This window comes from Hemiscyllium ocellatum, unplaced genomic scaffold (assembly GCF_020745735.1).
Source record: "Hemiscyllium ocellatum isolate sHemOce1 unplaced genomic scaffold, sHemOce1.pat.X.cur. scaffold_1191_pat_ctg1, whole genome shotgun sequence".
Classification (NCBI taxonomy): Eukaryota; Metazoa; Chordata; class Chondrichthyes; order Orectolobiformes; family Hemiscylliidae; genus Hemiscyllium; species Hemiscyllium ocellatum.
Genome location: NW_026867702.1, coordinates 83,112 through 101,098, shown reverse-complemented (window position 1 = coordinate 101,098; position 17,987 = coordinate 83,112). Strand labels below are relative to the sequence as shown.

At 48.4% G+C, this 17,987-nt stretch overlaps 1 protein-coding gene across 1 annotated transcript in view; it reads left to right on the top strand.

Moving 5' to 3' along the window:
• The first annotated feature begins 757 nt into the window (after positions 1-757).
• LOC132809438 (zinc finger protein 271-like) overlaps positions 758-17,987 on the top strand; it is a 37,205-nt gene continuing 19,975 nt past the window's right edge. The window contains exons 1-2 of the mRNA XM_060822557.1: positions 758-784; positions 7,826-9,163. Coding sequence (XP_060678540.1) covers positions 8,148-9,163 — 1,016 coding nt within the window. The 5' untranslated portion in view covers positions 758-784; positions 7,826-8,147. The remainder of the gene's footprint in view (positions 785-7,825; positions 9,164-17,987) is intronic.

The following is a 17,987-nucleotide window of genomic DNA, read 5'->3' as shown; positions in this document are numbered from 1 at the left end:
TCACCCTTGGGAGGGTCACCCTTGGGAGGGTCACCCTTGGGAGGGTCACCCTTGGGAGGGTCACCCTTGGGAGGGTCAGTGTGGACTCGTGGGACAGAATAGCCTGCTTCTACACTGTGCGGATTCCCTGAAGGGACGCTCTCTGGGCGGTCCGAAACCTGTTGATCTTCCAGCTGAAGGGGCTGACCCCGAATGAGTGTTGCAGACTGGCACATTCCAAGGTCCAGGACGACGTGTTGAGGGACGCACTGAAGCTTGGGGCAGCTGCCGCCAAGGGACGGTGGGGAAAGACCACCGTGTAACATATGCCTGCCTAACGAAGAACAGGGGGCCCACACAGTCATTTGGGCTCTGCTGACGCCTCAGCTAATTGTATGGGCATATGATTGAAAAATGTACAGACCTGTATAAAATGATAAATTCTGATCTCTGTATGTAAATGTTTACATATGTATGGCATGACCAATTGTACAGACCATCAAATTATTTTATGAATAAAGTATACCTTTGAAATAAAAAAAGTGGGGATTCCCTGAAGGGAAGGGATTCTCCTCCCCTTCTGCTGCAGGGCCGCGCAGGTGCAGTGAGGGGGCCCGCTGGCAACCTCGCCCCGCCACTTTCCCGCCCCTTTAGTGACGTCACGAGGCGGAAGTGGCCCTGTCAGTTTGAGTGACACCCCCTCCCTCTGGGCAACTCCTCATCCTGGGAGGGCCGGAGAAACGGCAGGAGGGGAAGTGTTGCAACTGGAGTGAATTCAGGGAGGGAGCAGCCTCTGCAAACTCAGGTCGGTTTCTTAATTACCCCAGTGAAGAGGGACGGAAGGATAGAGGTTGGGAAGGGAGAGGGCTGGATATCTTTTCTGTTTTGATGTTTAAAATGCACCCGATTCCCACCATTAACTGCAACAGGTACAAGTACAGCACATGCAATATTCCTCATTGCAGCTTCAAGCCGGTTTTGCATCCTCTGTTCTTCCTCCACCTTGGCTCCAGCACATTCAGCTTCCTTTCCTCATTCCCATCCCCCCGCCTGACGTCCAAGCTGACCCGTAAAAGTTCCTCCATTCTGTCTCCAGTGTCTTGTAGGTTTTGAAAACTTTCTCAATCCTTTAATTGAGTAGATGAGTTGGGAAGTTATGTTGTAGCTGCACCAAGTTAGGCCACTTTTGGAATGTTGTGTGCAGTTCTGGCCTTTCTGCTAGAGGAATGATGTTGTGAAACCAGAAAGGATTCAGAAAAGATTGACAAGGATGTTGTCAGGGTTTGAGTTGAACAGGGTTGGGCTGTTTTCCTTCGAGGGCCAGAGGCTGAAGGGTGACTCTACTGATTTCTATAAAATCATGAGGGGCATGGATAGGATAAATAGACAAGGTGTTTTCCCTGGGATGGAGGAAGTCCAGAACTACAGGGTAATAGGTTTAGGTTTAGGGTGAGGGTGTGGAGAAGATTTAAAAGAGACCTTTGGGGCAACGCCTATGTTGAGGGCAATGCATGTAAGGAATGAGCTGCCAGAGGAAGTGGTGGAGGCTGGTATGATCACAACCAGATTTAAAAAGCATCTGGATGTGTAAATGAACAGGAAGGGTTTATTATTTTTTATTAATTGGCAGCTCTGAGTGAACAGGATGTCTGTCACTCCTTTTTATTTTTAATTTTTTTTTCCTTTTAATCCCCACGCTACCGCCTAATTGCAGTAGTGCTTATTTTTTCCCCAGCACCCATGTTGTGTGTGTGCAGGTGTGAGACACAAGGTGTACGAATCTTTATTCAATTTCCAACACCAGGAAGAAAGGAAACACCCGAGTGGCCAGTGACGAGCAGTGCCCTTCACAAACAGGAAGGGTTTACAGGGATATGGGCCAAGTCCTGGTAAATGGGACCAGATTGATTTAGGATATCTGATCGGCATGGATGAGTTGGGCCTGTTTCTGTGCTGTACATCTGGTAGACAATGGTCCTCAGAATTCTGTTCCCATTAGAGTCTCCCTTAGCTCTATTGCAAGTGATCTTGGTGACGTTATGAGCTCTGAAAAGAAAAATGAAGCATAAATGCGCAAGGGAAGGATTCCGTTCCGAGTCCGTACATGGAGATGGGTAGAGTTACTTATGCCGCATAAGACCTGCTGTATCCCAGCCAGTGGAACGCAAGCTGTTTGTCTATACGGGCAGGAGGTATATGGCCCCTTTGTCTTACAGGAGTGGGTGAGACAAGTCTCAAATAGGCAGGAGATGTTATGTGGAACATGTACACCCATAGCTGGTTCCATTAAAGCAATTCTCATACGACCCTGCAGTAGAGTTAAAAAACATCAGCAAACAGGTGGCAGGAGGGCTCATACAGTATTGCAAAAGTTATCCTTTAACATTTTGACTAAAATGTTTAATTTTGAATTATACAACACATTTGCTGCACAATAGAAAATAGGCAGGAAGAGTAAGACAATTAAGAATGTTTGCCTGAACATCAGTGAATCTGTACAAACAGGACACCGAGTGATAACATACACGGCTGTTCCTTTGTGAAATTAATAACAATGTTTGATTCTGACCTCAAAATGGAACTCCCTATCAATTGACTTCTCCCTTGAATTATTGTCCTTCACTATTATCTGTCTAGTTCAGAACATGCAGTGCTTTTGTTAACTTTTTGTGTTTGTGACAGTACAGCCTATGTAAACTTGTGTATAAAGGTAGTCTGGTTGTGATAGTACAACAGAGTAGCCTGCCAGGGCTCTTGAAGGAAGAACAATGTCCTACTCTCCTGGGTTATTAGAATCCAGTTCGCCTGGCTTATAGGTATCAATGTTGTGTTGTAACAGTGATGCTGTTGGTAAATGAAGGGGATGATTGAAATTAAACTAAAACTGTCTGCAAGAGTTTTTTTAAATTCCAGACTACCAAAGGTATGATCTCCAGGATGAACCAAGAGAGGCTTGCAAGTTGAGTTCATAAGGAATTCCTTGGGCTGTCTCAAATCTGTACTTTATCAAGAGTTCTTCATTACTATTACCAACAAAGTGCGGTCCATTGTCCAAGCTAATGCACGCAGGTATACCGAAGCAGGGAATAATTTCCTTAAGCAAAATCTTCACCACAGTCTCAGCAGCAGTGTTAGGGGAAGGGTAGGCTTCAATTCACTTAGAAAAGTCATCAACAAGAAGCTAAACATATTTATAGCACTGACATTTCTGAAACTCAATGAAGTCCAGTTGAATTGTCTCAAAGGGACCCTCCTGCAAGGGAGTTCTACCCGGAGTGCAAGGCAAGCCTTTTCTGGGGTTATGTTCCTGACAAATAAGACACCGGCGGCTAACCCTTTGAGCTCGTTGTTGGAGGCGAGGATGTCACCAAGCCGTCAGGTGAAAGTCGGCGACCAAACGGGCGCCACTGTGAATTGCATAATGTACACAGTCAGTATCCCATACAGCGAAATCATCAGACATACAAGTTTAACTGACGGGAGGAGTCCAGAGTTGGAATTGTCTTCCTGCCTATCAGACCCCCCTTCTATTGTCTAAAAAGAAAAGTTGGACCATGAGCTTCTAAAGCTGCCATTGCTCCCCTCTCTCTCTCTGAATGAAGATTGAGCTTCACCCCAGACTGCAAAGCCCCTCCCCTGTCCAACATCTCTGAGCACGGTACTCTCTTTTCTCACCACCTTTTTCCAGAGTGGTGAAGGGAGGTGATTTGAAATTGGAGAACTCAATGTTGATCCTCAGGGCTGCAGACTGCCCAGGCACAAGATGAGGTGTTGTTCCTCCAATTTGCAGTTTGCTTTGTTATGGCAATGGAAGAGGCCAAAGATGGTCATATTTGGAAGGGGAATTAAATTGGGTGGTAACTGGGAGATCCAGTCGGCTTCTGTGGACCCAGCTGCGATGCTCGGCGAACCGTTTCCCAAGTTTATGCTAAGTCTCCACAATGTAGAGAAGACCACAGTTGGCAAACACATGGCAAATGGAGTGCCACAATGTCAAGTTACAGCCTTTGCTGTGGAAAAAAAAAGCAGAAAGGAGGTGAATTTCTGATGCTGGAGATCAGAGTCGAAAAGTGTGGTGCTGGAAAAGCACAGCAGGTCAGACAGCATCTGAGGAGCAGGAGAGTTGATGTTTCAGGCACCAGCCCTTCATCAGGAATGATGTGTGGATGTGCAAAGGGGCCTCAGTGTCATTCCACACCAGTCACTGCCAGTTGCCAGACAGGTGCAGCAAGCAATCAGCAAGGCAAGTGGTATATTAGCAAGAGGAATTGAGTTCAGAAGTGGGGATGTCTTCCTGCAGTTAGGGGGTCATTGAATGTATTCAAGGCTGAGTTCATCTGATTTTGAAACTACAAAGAAGTGGATGTTTGTGGGGGAAGGCAAGAAAATGATTTCAAGACCAGTACAGAACAGTTAGTCAGACAGCACAGAAACAGACCCTTCAGTCCAACTAATCCATGCTGACTATATTCAGAAACTAAGCTAGTCCCACTTAGATTGGGCCATATCCTTCCGAACCTTTCCTATTCATGTACTTATCCAAATGTGCAGTTTCATAGTTCCTTGAGAGTGGAGTCTCAGGAAGATAGTGAAGAAAGCGTTTGGGATGCTTTCCTTTATTGGTCAGACAATTGAGTACAGGGATTGGGAGCTGTACAGGACATTGGTGAGACCACCTTTGGAATACTGCATTCAGTTCTGGTCTCTCTGCTAGAGGCAAGATGTTGTAAAGCTTTGAAAGGAGTTGGAAAAGGTTTACAAGGCTGTTGCCAGGGTTGGAGGGTTTGAGTTACAGGGGAGGGTGGATAGGCCAGGGATATTTTCCCTGGAGCATGAGAGGCTGATGTTTAGCAGTAAGGATAAATTATACAAGAGGGATGGGTTGCGCCTTAATAGGTGGGGGACCAGCATTCTGGCAGGTAGGTTTGCCACTGCAACACAGCTGTGTTTAAACTAAATAGCGGGAGGGAGGGGACAAACTGGAAGTTTAAGAAGAAAGTTAGAACAAGAGAAGTCAAGAAAGACAATGGAATCAATGGAGCAGAAAACTCAAAAGGATCATGCCGTAAGGTCATGGAAATAGGGATTGATAGGAAGGGTGAGGGGAGTAACAAATTAAAAATATTAAATATGAATGCACAAAGCATTAGAAATAAGGTGGATGAGCTTGAGACTCATTTGGAAATTGGCAGTTACAATGATACGGTGATAACTGAGATGTGGCTTCAAGTGGACAGAGCCTGGGAAATGAATATTCAAGGTATACGTGCTATCATAAGGACAGACTAACTGGCAGAGAGGGTGGGGTAACCCTGTTGGTAAGGAATGATATTCAGTCCCTTGCACGGGGAGGACCTAGAATCAGGGGATGTAGAGTCAGTATGGCTAGAACTGAGAAATTCTAAGGGTAGAAAGACCCTAATGGGAGTTATCTACAGGCCTCCAAACAGTAGCCTGGATGTAGTATATAAGTTGAATAAGGAGTTGAAATTGGCCTGTAGCAAAGATATTAGTACAGTTGTTATGGGGGATTTCAACATGCAGGTAGACTTGGAGAATCAGAATGGTACTGGGCCCCAAGAAAGGGAGTTTGTGGAGTGCCTCCGAGATGGATTCTTAGAATAGCTTGTGCTATAGCCTACCAGGTGTTGTGCAACAAACCGGATTTGATCAGGGATCCCGAAGTAAAGGAGCCATTAGGAGGTAGTGACCACAATACAATAAACTTTAATCTGCAGTTAGAAAAGGGAGAGGGTAGAATCAGAAGTGAGAATATTTCAGTTGAATAAGGGAAACTGGCCAGCTCCTCCCCCATACCGCCAATGTTCAATGGTGCAATCCCCTAGCAGGGATGGCAGTGGAGGAACAATGGCAGGTATTTCTGGGTATAATGCAGAAGATGCAGGATCAGTTCATTCCAGAAAGGAAGAAAGGTGAGGCAGGGGTGGCCGTGGCTAATGAGGGAAGTTAAGAACCATGTAAAGACAAAAGGGAAAAAGTATAACAAAGATGAGTGGGAAATTGGAGGACTTTATTATAGACCTAACTGGTCTATAATTGGGAAATTATAGACCAGTTAGGCTGACCTCAGTGGTGGGAAAAATGCTGGAGTCAATTATAAAGGACAAAATTACGACATCTGGATAGCAGTAACAGGATAGGTCAGAGTCAGCATGGATTTATGAAGGGGAAATCATGCTTGACTAATCTTCTGGAATTTTCTGAGGATGTAACTCTGAACATGGACAAGGGAGATCCAGTGGATGTAGTATACCTGAACTTTCAGGAAGTCTTTGATAAAGTCCCACATAGGAGGTTAGTGAGCAAAATTAGGGCACTTGGTATTGAGGGCAAAATGCTGACATGGACTGAAAATTGGTTGGCTGACATGAAACAAAGAATAGTGAGAAACGGCTCCCTTTCAGAATGGCAGGTGGTGACCAGTGGTGTGCTGCAGGGATCAGTGCTGGGACTGCAGCTTTTTACAATGTACATTAATGATATAGATGAAGGTATTAAAAGTAATATTAGCAAATTTGCTGATGACACAAAGCTGGGTGGCAGGGTGAAATGTGAAGAGGGTGTTAGGAGAATACAGGGTGACCTGGATAGACTAGGTGGGTGGACGGATGCATGGCAGATGCTGTATAATGTGGATAAATGTGTGGTTATCCACTTTGGTGGCAAGAACAGGAAGGCAGATTATTACCTCAATGGAGTCAAGTTAGGTAAAGGAGATCTAGGTGTTCTTGTACATCAGTCAATGAAAGCAAGCATGCAGGTACAGCAGGCGGTGAAGAAAGCTAATAGCATGCTGGCCTTCATAACAAGAGGAATTGAGTATAGAAACAAAGAGGTCCTTCTGCAGCAGTACAGGGCCCTGGTGAGACCTCACCAGAATATTGTGCACAGTTTTGGTCTCCAAATTTGAGGGAAGACATTCTGGCTATTGAGGGAATGCAGCATAGGTTCACAAGATCAATTCCCAGAATGGCGGGACTATCTTACGCGAAAGATTGGAGCGACTGGCCTTGTATACACTTGAGTTTAGAAGGCTGAGAGGGGACCTGATTGAGATCTATAAGATTATTAAAGGATTGGACACTCTGGAGGCAGGAAGCATGTTTCCGCTGATGGGCGAGTGCTGAACCAGAGGACACAGTTTAAAAACAAGGGGTAGGCCACTTACAACAGAGTTGAGGAGAAACTTCTTCACCCAGAGTGTGGTGGGTGTATGGAATGCTCTGTCCCAGAAGGCTGTGGAGGCCAAGTCTCTGGATACTTTGAAGAAAGAGTTGGATAGAGCTCTTAAGGATAGTGGAATCCAAGGTTATGGGGATAAGGCAGGAATAGGGTACTGATTGTGGATGATCAGCCATGATGATGCTGACTCGAAGGGCAGAATGGCCTACTCCTGCACCTATTGTCTATTGTCTGATGGATTTTCATAAGGGGCATGGATTGGGTGAATATCCAAGGTCTGTTCCCCTGGGTATGGGAGTCAGAACTAGAGGACATACGTTTGAGCTGAGAGGGGAATGATTTAATAGGGACCTGAGGGGCAGACCTGCTCGCTCTCAGCAGTATCCCAGTGTTGTGAAAGGTATTAACTTTCAGGTGGATTTATCTTGATATTAGTCTTGACGTTTTTGCTTTAATGCCCCTGTAAGATCCTGAATCAGCATCTTCAGGAGAATTAGTTAGAGCAGAGTGAGAACAGAGGTGGAGAGAGAGTGTGGGATGGTGGAATAACGAAAGAAAAAATATTCCGCAGAAAGTAGAATTCCTTGTTCTGAATTTCTACACCGCACTGACAATGATTACTTTTGTAATCTCTTTTCAACAGAGTATTGGACAATCAGAAGACAGAAGTTTCAAAATCAACAGATGAAGGACTCTCCATTGTTTGCAGTCCTCGCTTTGACATCAATGTCTGACAGTCACTCATTCCATCGGAACGACAATAATTTTCCAACTATGATTCTGTGAGAAAGAACAAAGCTTTTTGGTTCCAGTTTGAGTACGTTTTCAGCATCAGTGGGACTGGATGAGAGACCATACTGTTGCAGCGCACTGTGTGGAGCCTGAAGCATTTATACGACCTGGAAAAAGAAATTCACAGTGGGGAGGGGCTCCACACATGTTTGTGCGTGGCTGAAGCGTTGGCCATGGAGAAACCCGAGGAATCCTGCCCCGTAGAGAAACTGTGGAAGTGTGGCGACTGCGGGAAACGTTTCCATGTCCCGTCTGTCCTGGAGACTCATCGGCGCAGCCACACTGGGGAGAAGCCGTTCTTCTGCTCTGTCTGCAGGAAGGGCTTCAGCAATTCTTCCACCCTGCTGAGGCACCAGCGGATTCACACAAGGGAGAGGCCCTTCAGCTGCCCCGATTGCGGGAAGGGCTTCAGCGATTCCACCAACCTGGTGACCCACCAGCGGATTCACATGAGGGAGAGGGCCTTCAGCTACCCTGAGTGCGGGAAGGCTTTTCGTGATTCCTCCGCCCTGCTGACCCACCGGCGGATCCACACAGGGGAGAGGCCCTTCAGCTGCCCCGAGTGCGGGAAGGCCTTCAGCAATTCCTCCACCCTGCTGACCCACCGGCGGATCCAAACAGGGGAGAGGCCCTTCAGCTGCCCCGAGTGTGGGAAGGCCTTCAGCAATTCCTCCAACCTACTGACCCACTGGTGGGTTCACATGGGGGAGAGGCCGTTCAGATGCCCTGAGTGTGGGAAGGCCTTCAGCAATTCCTCCAACCTACTGACCCACTGGTGGGTTCACATGGGGGTGAGGCCGTTCAGATGTTCCAAGTGCGGGAAGGCCTTTACCCAGGCCTCCAACGTGCTGAGACACCAGCAGATTCACTTGGGGGAGAGGCCATTCCCCTGCACAGAGTGCGGGAAGGCCTTTAGCAATTCCTCCAACCTACTAATGCACCGGCGGGTCCACACGGGGGAGAGGCCATTCAGCTGCCCCACGTGTGGAAAAGCCTTTACCCAGGCCTCTGCCCTGCTGAGGCACCGGAGGATCCACACGGGGGAGAGGCCATTCAGCTGCCCCAAGTGCGGAAAGGCCTTTACCCAGGCCTCCACCCTGCTGACCCACCAGCGGATCCACACGGGGGAGAGGCCTTTCAGCTGCTCAGAATGTGGGGAGGGGTTCAGTCAGCTGAGCCACCTGCGGAGGTACGAACGGCTCCACTAGGGGGAGAGCCCCTTCAGGGGTCCCAAGTGCAGGACGGGGTTCACCTGCTCGATTAAGCTGCTGACCCATCAGTGGCTCCACACCGGGGAGAGGCCGTTCGCCCGCTCTCAGTGCGAGAAGGGCTTCACCTGCTCCTCCTAACTGTGGACGCACTGAAGGGGCGACGGCCGAGTGCCATTATCGACTGGACTATCAACCCAGTTTTGGGGCTGCTGGGTTCGAATCCAGCCGCGGCAGATGGTGGAATTGGAATTTGGTCAGAAACTGGAGTTCAGAATCTAACGGTGAAACCATTATTTGTGGGGGGGGGGGGGGGGGGGGGGCGGTGGTTGGAGAAAACCCTCATCTGATTCACTCACATCCTTTTTAGGGGAGGAAACTGCCTTTGTGGGAAAGGATTCACTCAGTCGTTCCAGCTGCATCCTTTACCCGGTCTGGCCTACACGTGACTCCAGACCCACAGCAGTCTGGTTGACTCGACACTGCCCATCCAACTTACTTGGATACAGGTTGAAATTACTGAGTGAGGCAATACTTCCCACAGGTTAAGGCTGTACCAAGGATCCAATCACAAAGGGACAACTCGGTATTGACCAATACTAAGGAAAGTGTGGGTGTGGGGGGATGTGTGTGCACTTTGGTCTTGAGCTGTTTGAAAAGTAGCTACTTTTTCTCTACCTTTTTGCTGGGGGAGATCTGAAGCTGTAACAAAGTTGGGTCACAATAAAGATTACCTGAACTTACCACCGGGCTTATATTCTCATTGAAAGTTTTGAGCTCCAAGAGTTTTTAGTATTAAAGCTGCTCATTTCTTTCAGCCTCCTGCACTAAGTTCCAATGTTGTGTATCAGATGGAGCAGTGAATGAGTAGCTAGTATCATTAGAAATTGTAAATTTTTCGTGAGTGCAGGTGCTGTATCATTTCATCAGCATTGTAAAGTTTCCTGGCAGCACTGGGACGTTTGGGCTGTGTTCACTAGATGTGGAGGTGCCGGTTTTGGACTGGGGTGGATAAAATATAAAAACTCTCACAACACCAAGTTTATTTGAAAGCACCAGCTTTTGGAGTACTGCTCCTTCATTGGGTAGCTGTGAAGCAGGATCAAAGACATTGCTATAAAATGTAAAAGATCACCGTGTCATGCAACTGATAGGATATATTGAACAAACCTAGATTGCTGTTACCTCTTTCATCTTTTCGAACTGGTTGCAGGTTTCAGTTCGTTAGTATGTAAATCATAAGAACATCTTTCAAGTCATGTTCTTGAGATGATTTTAAGGTTTTATTTTTTTAAAAAGTCACATCTCAGCTCAGACAATGCCTTTAAAGGTGTGAGGTTCGAGTCTGTCAGAACCAGTCTGATTCAAGGTTGGGATACTATTTCCCAAGTAGAAATTTATAAAATATTACATGGATTGACTGCCTGCAGACTGTGTGCTTTTTGAGCAAAATTGAATATGTCTGCAAATATAGTTCTGCCAATACAAATTCACCCCATGGTTGTGCGTGTGTGCATGCAGGAGAGTGTGTGATTGTGTGCATGTGAGTTTGTGCGTGTTAGAGTGTGTGTATGTTTGGTAAAGTGAAAGTGTGGTGGAGTATAAGTCTGTGAGAGTGTTGGTGTATGTGTGTATGAGACAGGTATGAATGCAAGGGTTTACATTTTACTAAAATAAGGAAGAGCAGGATGTGTACAGTTAATTGTAAGACCCTGGGTCATGTTGTAAAAGAGAGAGACATAGAGTCATAGAGATGTACAGCATGGAAACAGACCCTTCAGTCCAACCTATCCACGCCGACCAGATATCCCAACACAATCTAGTCCCACCTGCCAGCACCCAGCCCATATCTCTCCAAACCCGAGACATGGAGAGGTGGGGTTTAGGTACGTAGTTCTTTGAAAGTTGTATCACTGGTAGACAGGGTGATTTAGAGTACTGGATACAGTTCTGGTGGCCCTGTAATACGAAGAAGACTATTAGAGGTGATTCGGTAAAGAATCACTAGGACATTGCCAGGACTGGAAGGTTTGAGTTATCAGGAGAGGCCAGGACACCTTTCACTGAGCACAAGGAGGTTGAGGGGTGACCTCATCGAGATTTATAAAATCATGAGGAGTGGAGGTTCGGTGAATAGCAAAGGGCTCTTCCTTCGTGTAGGGGAGCTCAAAACTAGGAGGGCATATTCTTTCAAGGTGAGAGGAGAGAGATTTAAATGGAACCTGAGGCACTGTTTTGACGGAGGGTGGTTTGTGTGTGGAATGAACTTTCTGAGGAAGTGGTAGATGCAGGTACAGTTACAACATTTAAATGACATTCGGATGGGTACATGAATAGAAAAGTTTAGAGGGATATGGGCCAAATGCAGGTAAGTGGGACTAGTTTAGTTTGGGAATCCTGGTCAGCATGGACGAGTTGGACCGAAGGGTCTATTTCTGTGCTGTATACCTCCACGAACTGGAGGTGATCTTATTGAAACCAGTAGAATTCTGAAAAGGGCTTGATAAGATAGATGCCGATAAAATGCTCTTTTTTGGGGGGAGTCAATAGAATCCAGACAATGTGGAGGCAGGCCATTCGGCCTATCTATTGCACACTGGCCCTCTGAAGAGTGTCCCACCCATATCCATCCCCTCACTCTATTTCCCCATCCCCCACCTCACCCCAGCTCCAAACGTCGAGCTCAGCACTGTCCCCATGACTTGTCCTACCAGCCTATCTTCCTTTCCACCTATCCACTCCACCCCCCTCTGACTTATCACCTTCATCTCCATCCCCATTCACCCATTGTATTCTTTGCTACCTTCCCCCCACCCTCCTCGCTGACCTATCCCCTCCATTCCCATCCCTATTCACCCATTGTACTCTATGCTCCTTTGTCCACACCCCCACCCCACATCCTCTCTTCTCTCATTTGTCTCTCCACCCTGCAGGCACTTTACCTGTATTTGTGATGAAGGGCTTTTGCCTGAAACGTCCATTTTCCAGCTCCTCGGATGCTTCCTGCACTGTTGTGCTTTTCCAGTACCACTCTAATCAAGAATCTGGTTTCTAGCATCTGCAGTCCTTGATTTTACCCAGTATTTCCCATGGCTCATCAACCTGAAATCTACCCATCCTGGAGCACTATGGGTAATTTAGCACGGCCAATCCACCACAACCTGCCCATCCCGGGGCACTATGGGTAATTTAGCACGGCCAATCCACCACAACCTGCCCATCCCTGGGGCACTATGGGTAATTTAGCACGGCCAATCCACCATAACCTACACCTTAGTCTATCAATTAGCTTAGTCCGCAAGCGTGAAAAATACAAGGATTTTAAAAAATCAGTGACGGTAAAAAGCACAAGCACAAGGTGAGTGACGGGGGTCTGCCCCGGGCCGCACGGCGCCATTTTCCTAACGGCCGCCGCTTCCCCGCTCGAGCGACTTCTCCTCCCAACCGCCTTCGCCCCCGCGTGACGTCTGCACGGGGGGATGGGCGGGGCCGGGGGAGCCTCACCGTCACCAAGCAACAGCCACCTCGCGCTACAACTGCTCATTCACAAAAACAAACTCTCCTGTCTCGCTCTGCAGCTGCAGGGGGGACACTGCCACGTTTCGAGGAGCCCTGTCTACATTGGGAAAGCTCACAGCTCCATTTAAACAGATATTCCGACATCTAATACAACACAGTTCCTCCTGAAGTAGAGATGTACAACACAGAAACAGACCCTTTGCCCCAACCCTCCATATCCTCAACTAATCTAGCAAATGGCCCTATCCCTCCAAACCCCTCCTTACACAGATACCCAAGTGGATGCCTCTTAAATGTTGCAATTGTACCAGCCTCCACCACATCCTCTGGCAGCTCATTCCATACACGTACCACCCTCTGCGTGAAAAGGTTGCCCCTTAGGTCTCTTTTATATCTTTCCCCTCTCACCCTAAACCTATGCCCTCTCGTTCTGGACTCCCCGACCCAAGGGAAAAGACTTTGCCTATTTATCCTATCCATGCCGGTCATAATTTTATAACCTCTATAAGATCACCCCTCAGCCTCCAGGGAAAACAGCCCCAGCCTGTTCAGACTTTAGCTCAGACCCTCCAACCCTGGCAACATCCTTGTAAATCTTTTCTGAACCTTTTCAAAGTTTCACAACAGCGGGGAGACCCAGAAATGGAAAAGACTGAAGGGGGAAGTCAGCGGTAAATCTTTTGAAGAGGTTACAAAGGAGAGACCTCTGTCTGCAGCGGGAATGACCCCCACAGTAGCAGGTCGAGGTGGACGGCATTTAAGGAGAAGCTGGATACAGACGTCAGGGAGAAAGGAACTGAAGGGAATGCTGCTGTAAGGGAAATCAAGTGTGAGCAAGTGAAGGGGAGGTGCGTAGAGGCTCACATGGGTCAGAAATACTGAGAGAGACCAGTTGAGCTGAAGGACCTCACTGGAGACTCAATGGGACAGAGAGTGAAATCTTGGATCCACCTGCAAGAGAAGGAGAAACACGAGATTTACCACCCAGGATTAAGCAAGTCCCGCAGATTCTGCAGATCACTTTATTGGCTAGAGCACTGAGTATAGGGGTTGGGGTCTGGACAGGATGTTGGTTAGGCCACTTTTGGAATACACAGGAACCTCGATTATCCAAAGGACACATGCAGGGTGTATTTCAGTTGCTTGACGATTAGATCCCTCACAGTGTGGAAACAGGCCCAACCAGTCCACACTGACCCTCCGAAGAGTAACCCACCCAGTCCCATTTCCCTCTGACTAATGTACCTAACACTACGGGCAATTTAGCATGGCCAATTCACCCTGACCTGTACATCTTTGGACTGTCGGAGGAAACCCACGCAGACACAGGGAGAATGTGCAAATCCCACACAGACAGTCACCTGAGGCTGGACTGAAACCCGGGTCCCTGGTACTGTGAGGCAGCAGCGCTAACCACTGAGCCACCGTGCTGGTTCATCTAATTCCGGATAATTGAAGTTCCTCTGTATTATGTGCACTTCTGGTCTATCGGAAAAATGTTGCAAAACTTGAAAGGGTTCAGAAAAGATTTGCAAGGATGTTGCCAGGGTTGGAGGGTTTGAGCTACAGGGAGAGGCTGAACAGGCTGGGGCTGTTTTCCCTGGAGCATCGGAGGCTGAGGGGTGACTTTAGAGAGGTTTATAAAATCATGAGGGGCATGGATAGGGATAGACAAAGTCTTTTCCCAGAATTAGAGGGCATAGGTTTAGGGTGAGAGGGGAAAGATTTAAAAAGGGTCCTAAGGGGCAACATTTTTCACACAGAGGGTGGTGTGTGTGCGTGTGGAATGAGCTGCCAGAGGAAGTGGTGGAGGCTGGTACAATTGCAACATTTAAAAGGCATCCACTTGGGTATCTGTGTAAGGAGAGGTTTGGAGGGATAGGGCCATTTGCTAGATTAGTTGAGGATATGGAGGGTTGGGGCAAAGGGTCTGTTTCTGTGTTGTACATCTCTACTTCAGGAGGAAATGTGCAGTCGCAGGCTCGCAGAGCCACTGGATGCCAAGGGGATGAGAGCACAGCAACTGCAGTGACCCTCCCCCCTCCCACCCAGGGTTCAGCCCTGGGCGGTGACTCACAGCGGCTGGCCCCGTCACTTGTGCCCCCGCTGGTGCCGCAGCAGGTGCTGGGACTGAGTGAAGCCCCTCCCGCAGACGGGGCAGGTGAATGGCCTCTCCCCGGTGTGGACCCGGTGGTGCGTCCGCAGGTTGGTCAGCCGGGTGAAGCCCTTGCCGCAGACGGAGCAGATGAAAGAGCGCTCACCACTGTGAAGCCGCCGGTGCGACAGCAGGTTGGAGGAGTCGCTGAAGCCCTTGCCGCACTCGGGAAAGGTAAACGGCCTCTCCCCGGTGTGGACCCGCTGGTGGATCTGGAGGCCGGACGAGTGGGGGAAGCCCTTGCCGCAGACCAGGCAGGTGAAGGCCCCCTCCCCGGTGTGGACCTGCTGGTGCCGCAGCAGGGTGGACAAGTGGGTGAAGCCCTTGCCGCACACCGAGCAGGTGAAGGGCCGCTCCCCGGTGTGGACCTGCTGGTGGGTCAGCAGGTTGGATGACTGGGTGAAGCTCTTGCCGCAGACCGAGCAGCTGAACGGCCGCTCGCCGGTGTGGACCCGCTGGTGCGAGAATAGGTTGGACGACTGGGTGAAGCCCTTGCCGCAGACGGAGCAGGTGAAGGGCCGCTCCCTGGTGTGGACCCGCCGGTGCTTGAGCAGGCTGGAGGAGTCGCTGAAGTCCTTCCCGCACTCGGAGCAGGCGAACGGCCTCTCCCCGGTGTGGAAACGCTGGTGGGTCAGCAGGATGGACAGCCGGGTGAAGCCCTTCCCGCACTGAGAGCAGCTGAACGGCCTCTCCCCGGTGTGGACACGGCGGTGGATCTCCAGCATGGACGGGTAGCGGAATCCTTTCCCGCAATCCCCACACTTCCACGGTTTCTCCATGGCGCGCGGAATGCCTCCTGAGACTTCCTTTCCCCACAGTGGGCAAACTGGCTCAGGCACGTACCCTTGTGCTTCAGGAAGAGACGATACTTTAAGGGCCTACTGAAGCAGACAAAAACGTTCAAAGAATTTCCCCCTTCTGGACTGAAAGAGGGACGTCTCTCCTGTCCCACGAATCAAGGGGCTCTGTCAGACCTTCACATGGTACTCCGTTGGGGAGCTCTACCTGCAAAGCTGCACTTCTCATATCCTGTGAAAAGGGGATTACAAAAGTTATTGCTGCCTGCACACGATAGGAATTCAGAACAGATCATTCTAGTTTCTTGGAACTTCCCTAAAACAACCAAGTTACAATATGCAGATGCCAGTGTTGGGCTGGGGTGTACAAAGGTAAAAAAAATCACACATCACCAGGTTGTAGCCCATTAGATTTGTTTAGCAGTTTGAGCTTTCAGCGCTCTGCACCTTCATCAGGTAGCTAGTAAAACCTCCAGGCGAAAAAGACAGCAGATGCTGGAAAAGCACAGCAGGTCAGGCAGCATCTGAGGAGCAGGAAAAATCAATGTTGCGGGCAAAAGCCCTACATCAGGAATGAGGAAAGAATGAGGACACTTTCCTCATTCCTGAAGAAAGGCTCTGGCCTGAAACGTCGAATCTCCTGTTCCTTGGATGCTGCCTGACCTGCTGCACTTTTCCAGCAACACATTTTCAGCTCTGATCTCCAGCATCTGCAGATCTCACTTTCTCCTATAACCTAGAGTTGTGTGATTTTTAACTTTAAAAAGTGTTGCGGGGGGATCCAAGATGGCGGCGACCCAGCAAGACTGAGTCCACAGTGCTCTACCCAAAACTTGGGAAAAGTGGGCTATCCACCCCCACCACATTCACTAAACCATTTATAATAGTTGTTAACCTTAAATAGTTACCTATTAGTACATTTAAATAGTCTAATACTAGCTGGAAAATGAGTAAAGGGAAGGAACAGGCGGCTCTAAGAAAGCAGGGACCCCTCCCCCACCCTCTCCCTCTTCAGCTGCAACAAAGGTGTCTTCAGCTACTTCAGGAGATTTACCAATGAAGATGAGCTTTGAGGAGATGTTTGCCAGGTGGGAGGCGAAGATTGATGCTTTTATCGATGAGTCTCGGCAGAGCAGAGAAGCACTATCAGCCGAGCTGCAGAAGCAGGGCAGAGACATTCAGGAATTGGAGTGCCGAGTCAGAGAGGTGGAGTCGAAGGCCGCAGCCTCAGACACTGGGATAAAATCAACAGCCGACCACATCCGTTTTCTCGAGAATCGAGTCCAGAACCTAGAAAACCACATTGATGACCTCGAAAATCGATGTCGTAGAAAAAATATTCGGTTGTTGGGCCTGCCCGAGCAGGAAGAGGGAGGCCAGCTGACAGCATTCTTAGAGCATTGGCTGCCACAACTTTTAAATCTGCATAATGGATCAGGCCAGGTAAGGGTAGAATGGGCCTACTGGGTCACAGTACGTGGGCCCGGCTCAACCCAGCGCCCATGCCCGGTCCTGTTCCAGCTGCAGAGCTATAGGGAGAGGCAGATGCTCCTGGAAGCCTCAAGAAATCTGGGAAAAGATCCCCAAGCTATGACCCACAAAGGATCCAGGATCATGCTGTTCCAGGACTTCTCCCCAGCTTTGGTCCGAAAGAGGAAGGCATTCGATGAGGCGAAGAAGCGTTTAAGGGACTTAAATATCCAGTACTCCTTACGATATCCAGCGACGCTACGCCTTAGCCACGAAGGATCCATATATAACTTCGGATCACCGGAGAAGGCTAAGGAATTCTTGGACTCTCTTAAATAAACTGTAAGAGATTGTGGACGCTGGTCTGCCTTTCCCATTATTTTGGTTTACATCCCTTCATCTTTTCTTATCTTTCCCCCCATGTGTGTGTGTATGTGTATATATATATATATATTGGGGCGTTTGGTTAATGTTGATGGGGAGAGGTGGTTACCTTATTCTATTTTACTTCTGTTTTTAGGAGCGGGGTTGTTTTTCTTTCCCCTGTTATTTTGTGGTATTATATTTAAGTATTACATGTTGAGATTGTAATCTTATAGTTATATATGGTATTCATATTCCCAAATATATTTAGGTGTGGGTGGGGGTGGGGTGTTCACTGTTAACTCTAGCTTTATATTATATTTTTTTTTGGGTAGATTAGACTTACAGTGTGGAAACAGGCCCTTCGGCCCAACAAGTCCACACCGACCCGCCGAAGCGCAACCCACCCATACCCCTACATTTACCCCTTACCTAACACTACGGGCAATTTAGCTTGGCCAATTCAACTTCCCTTTGAAAATTCTAAATCAGATAAAAGAC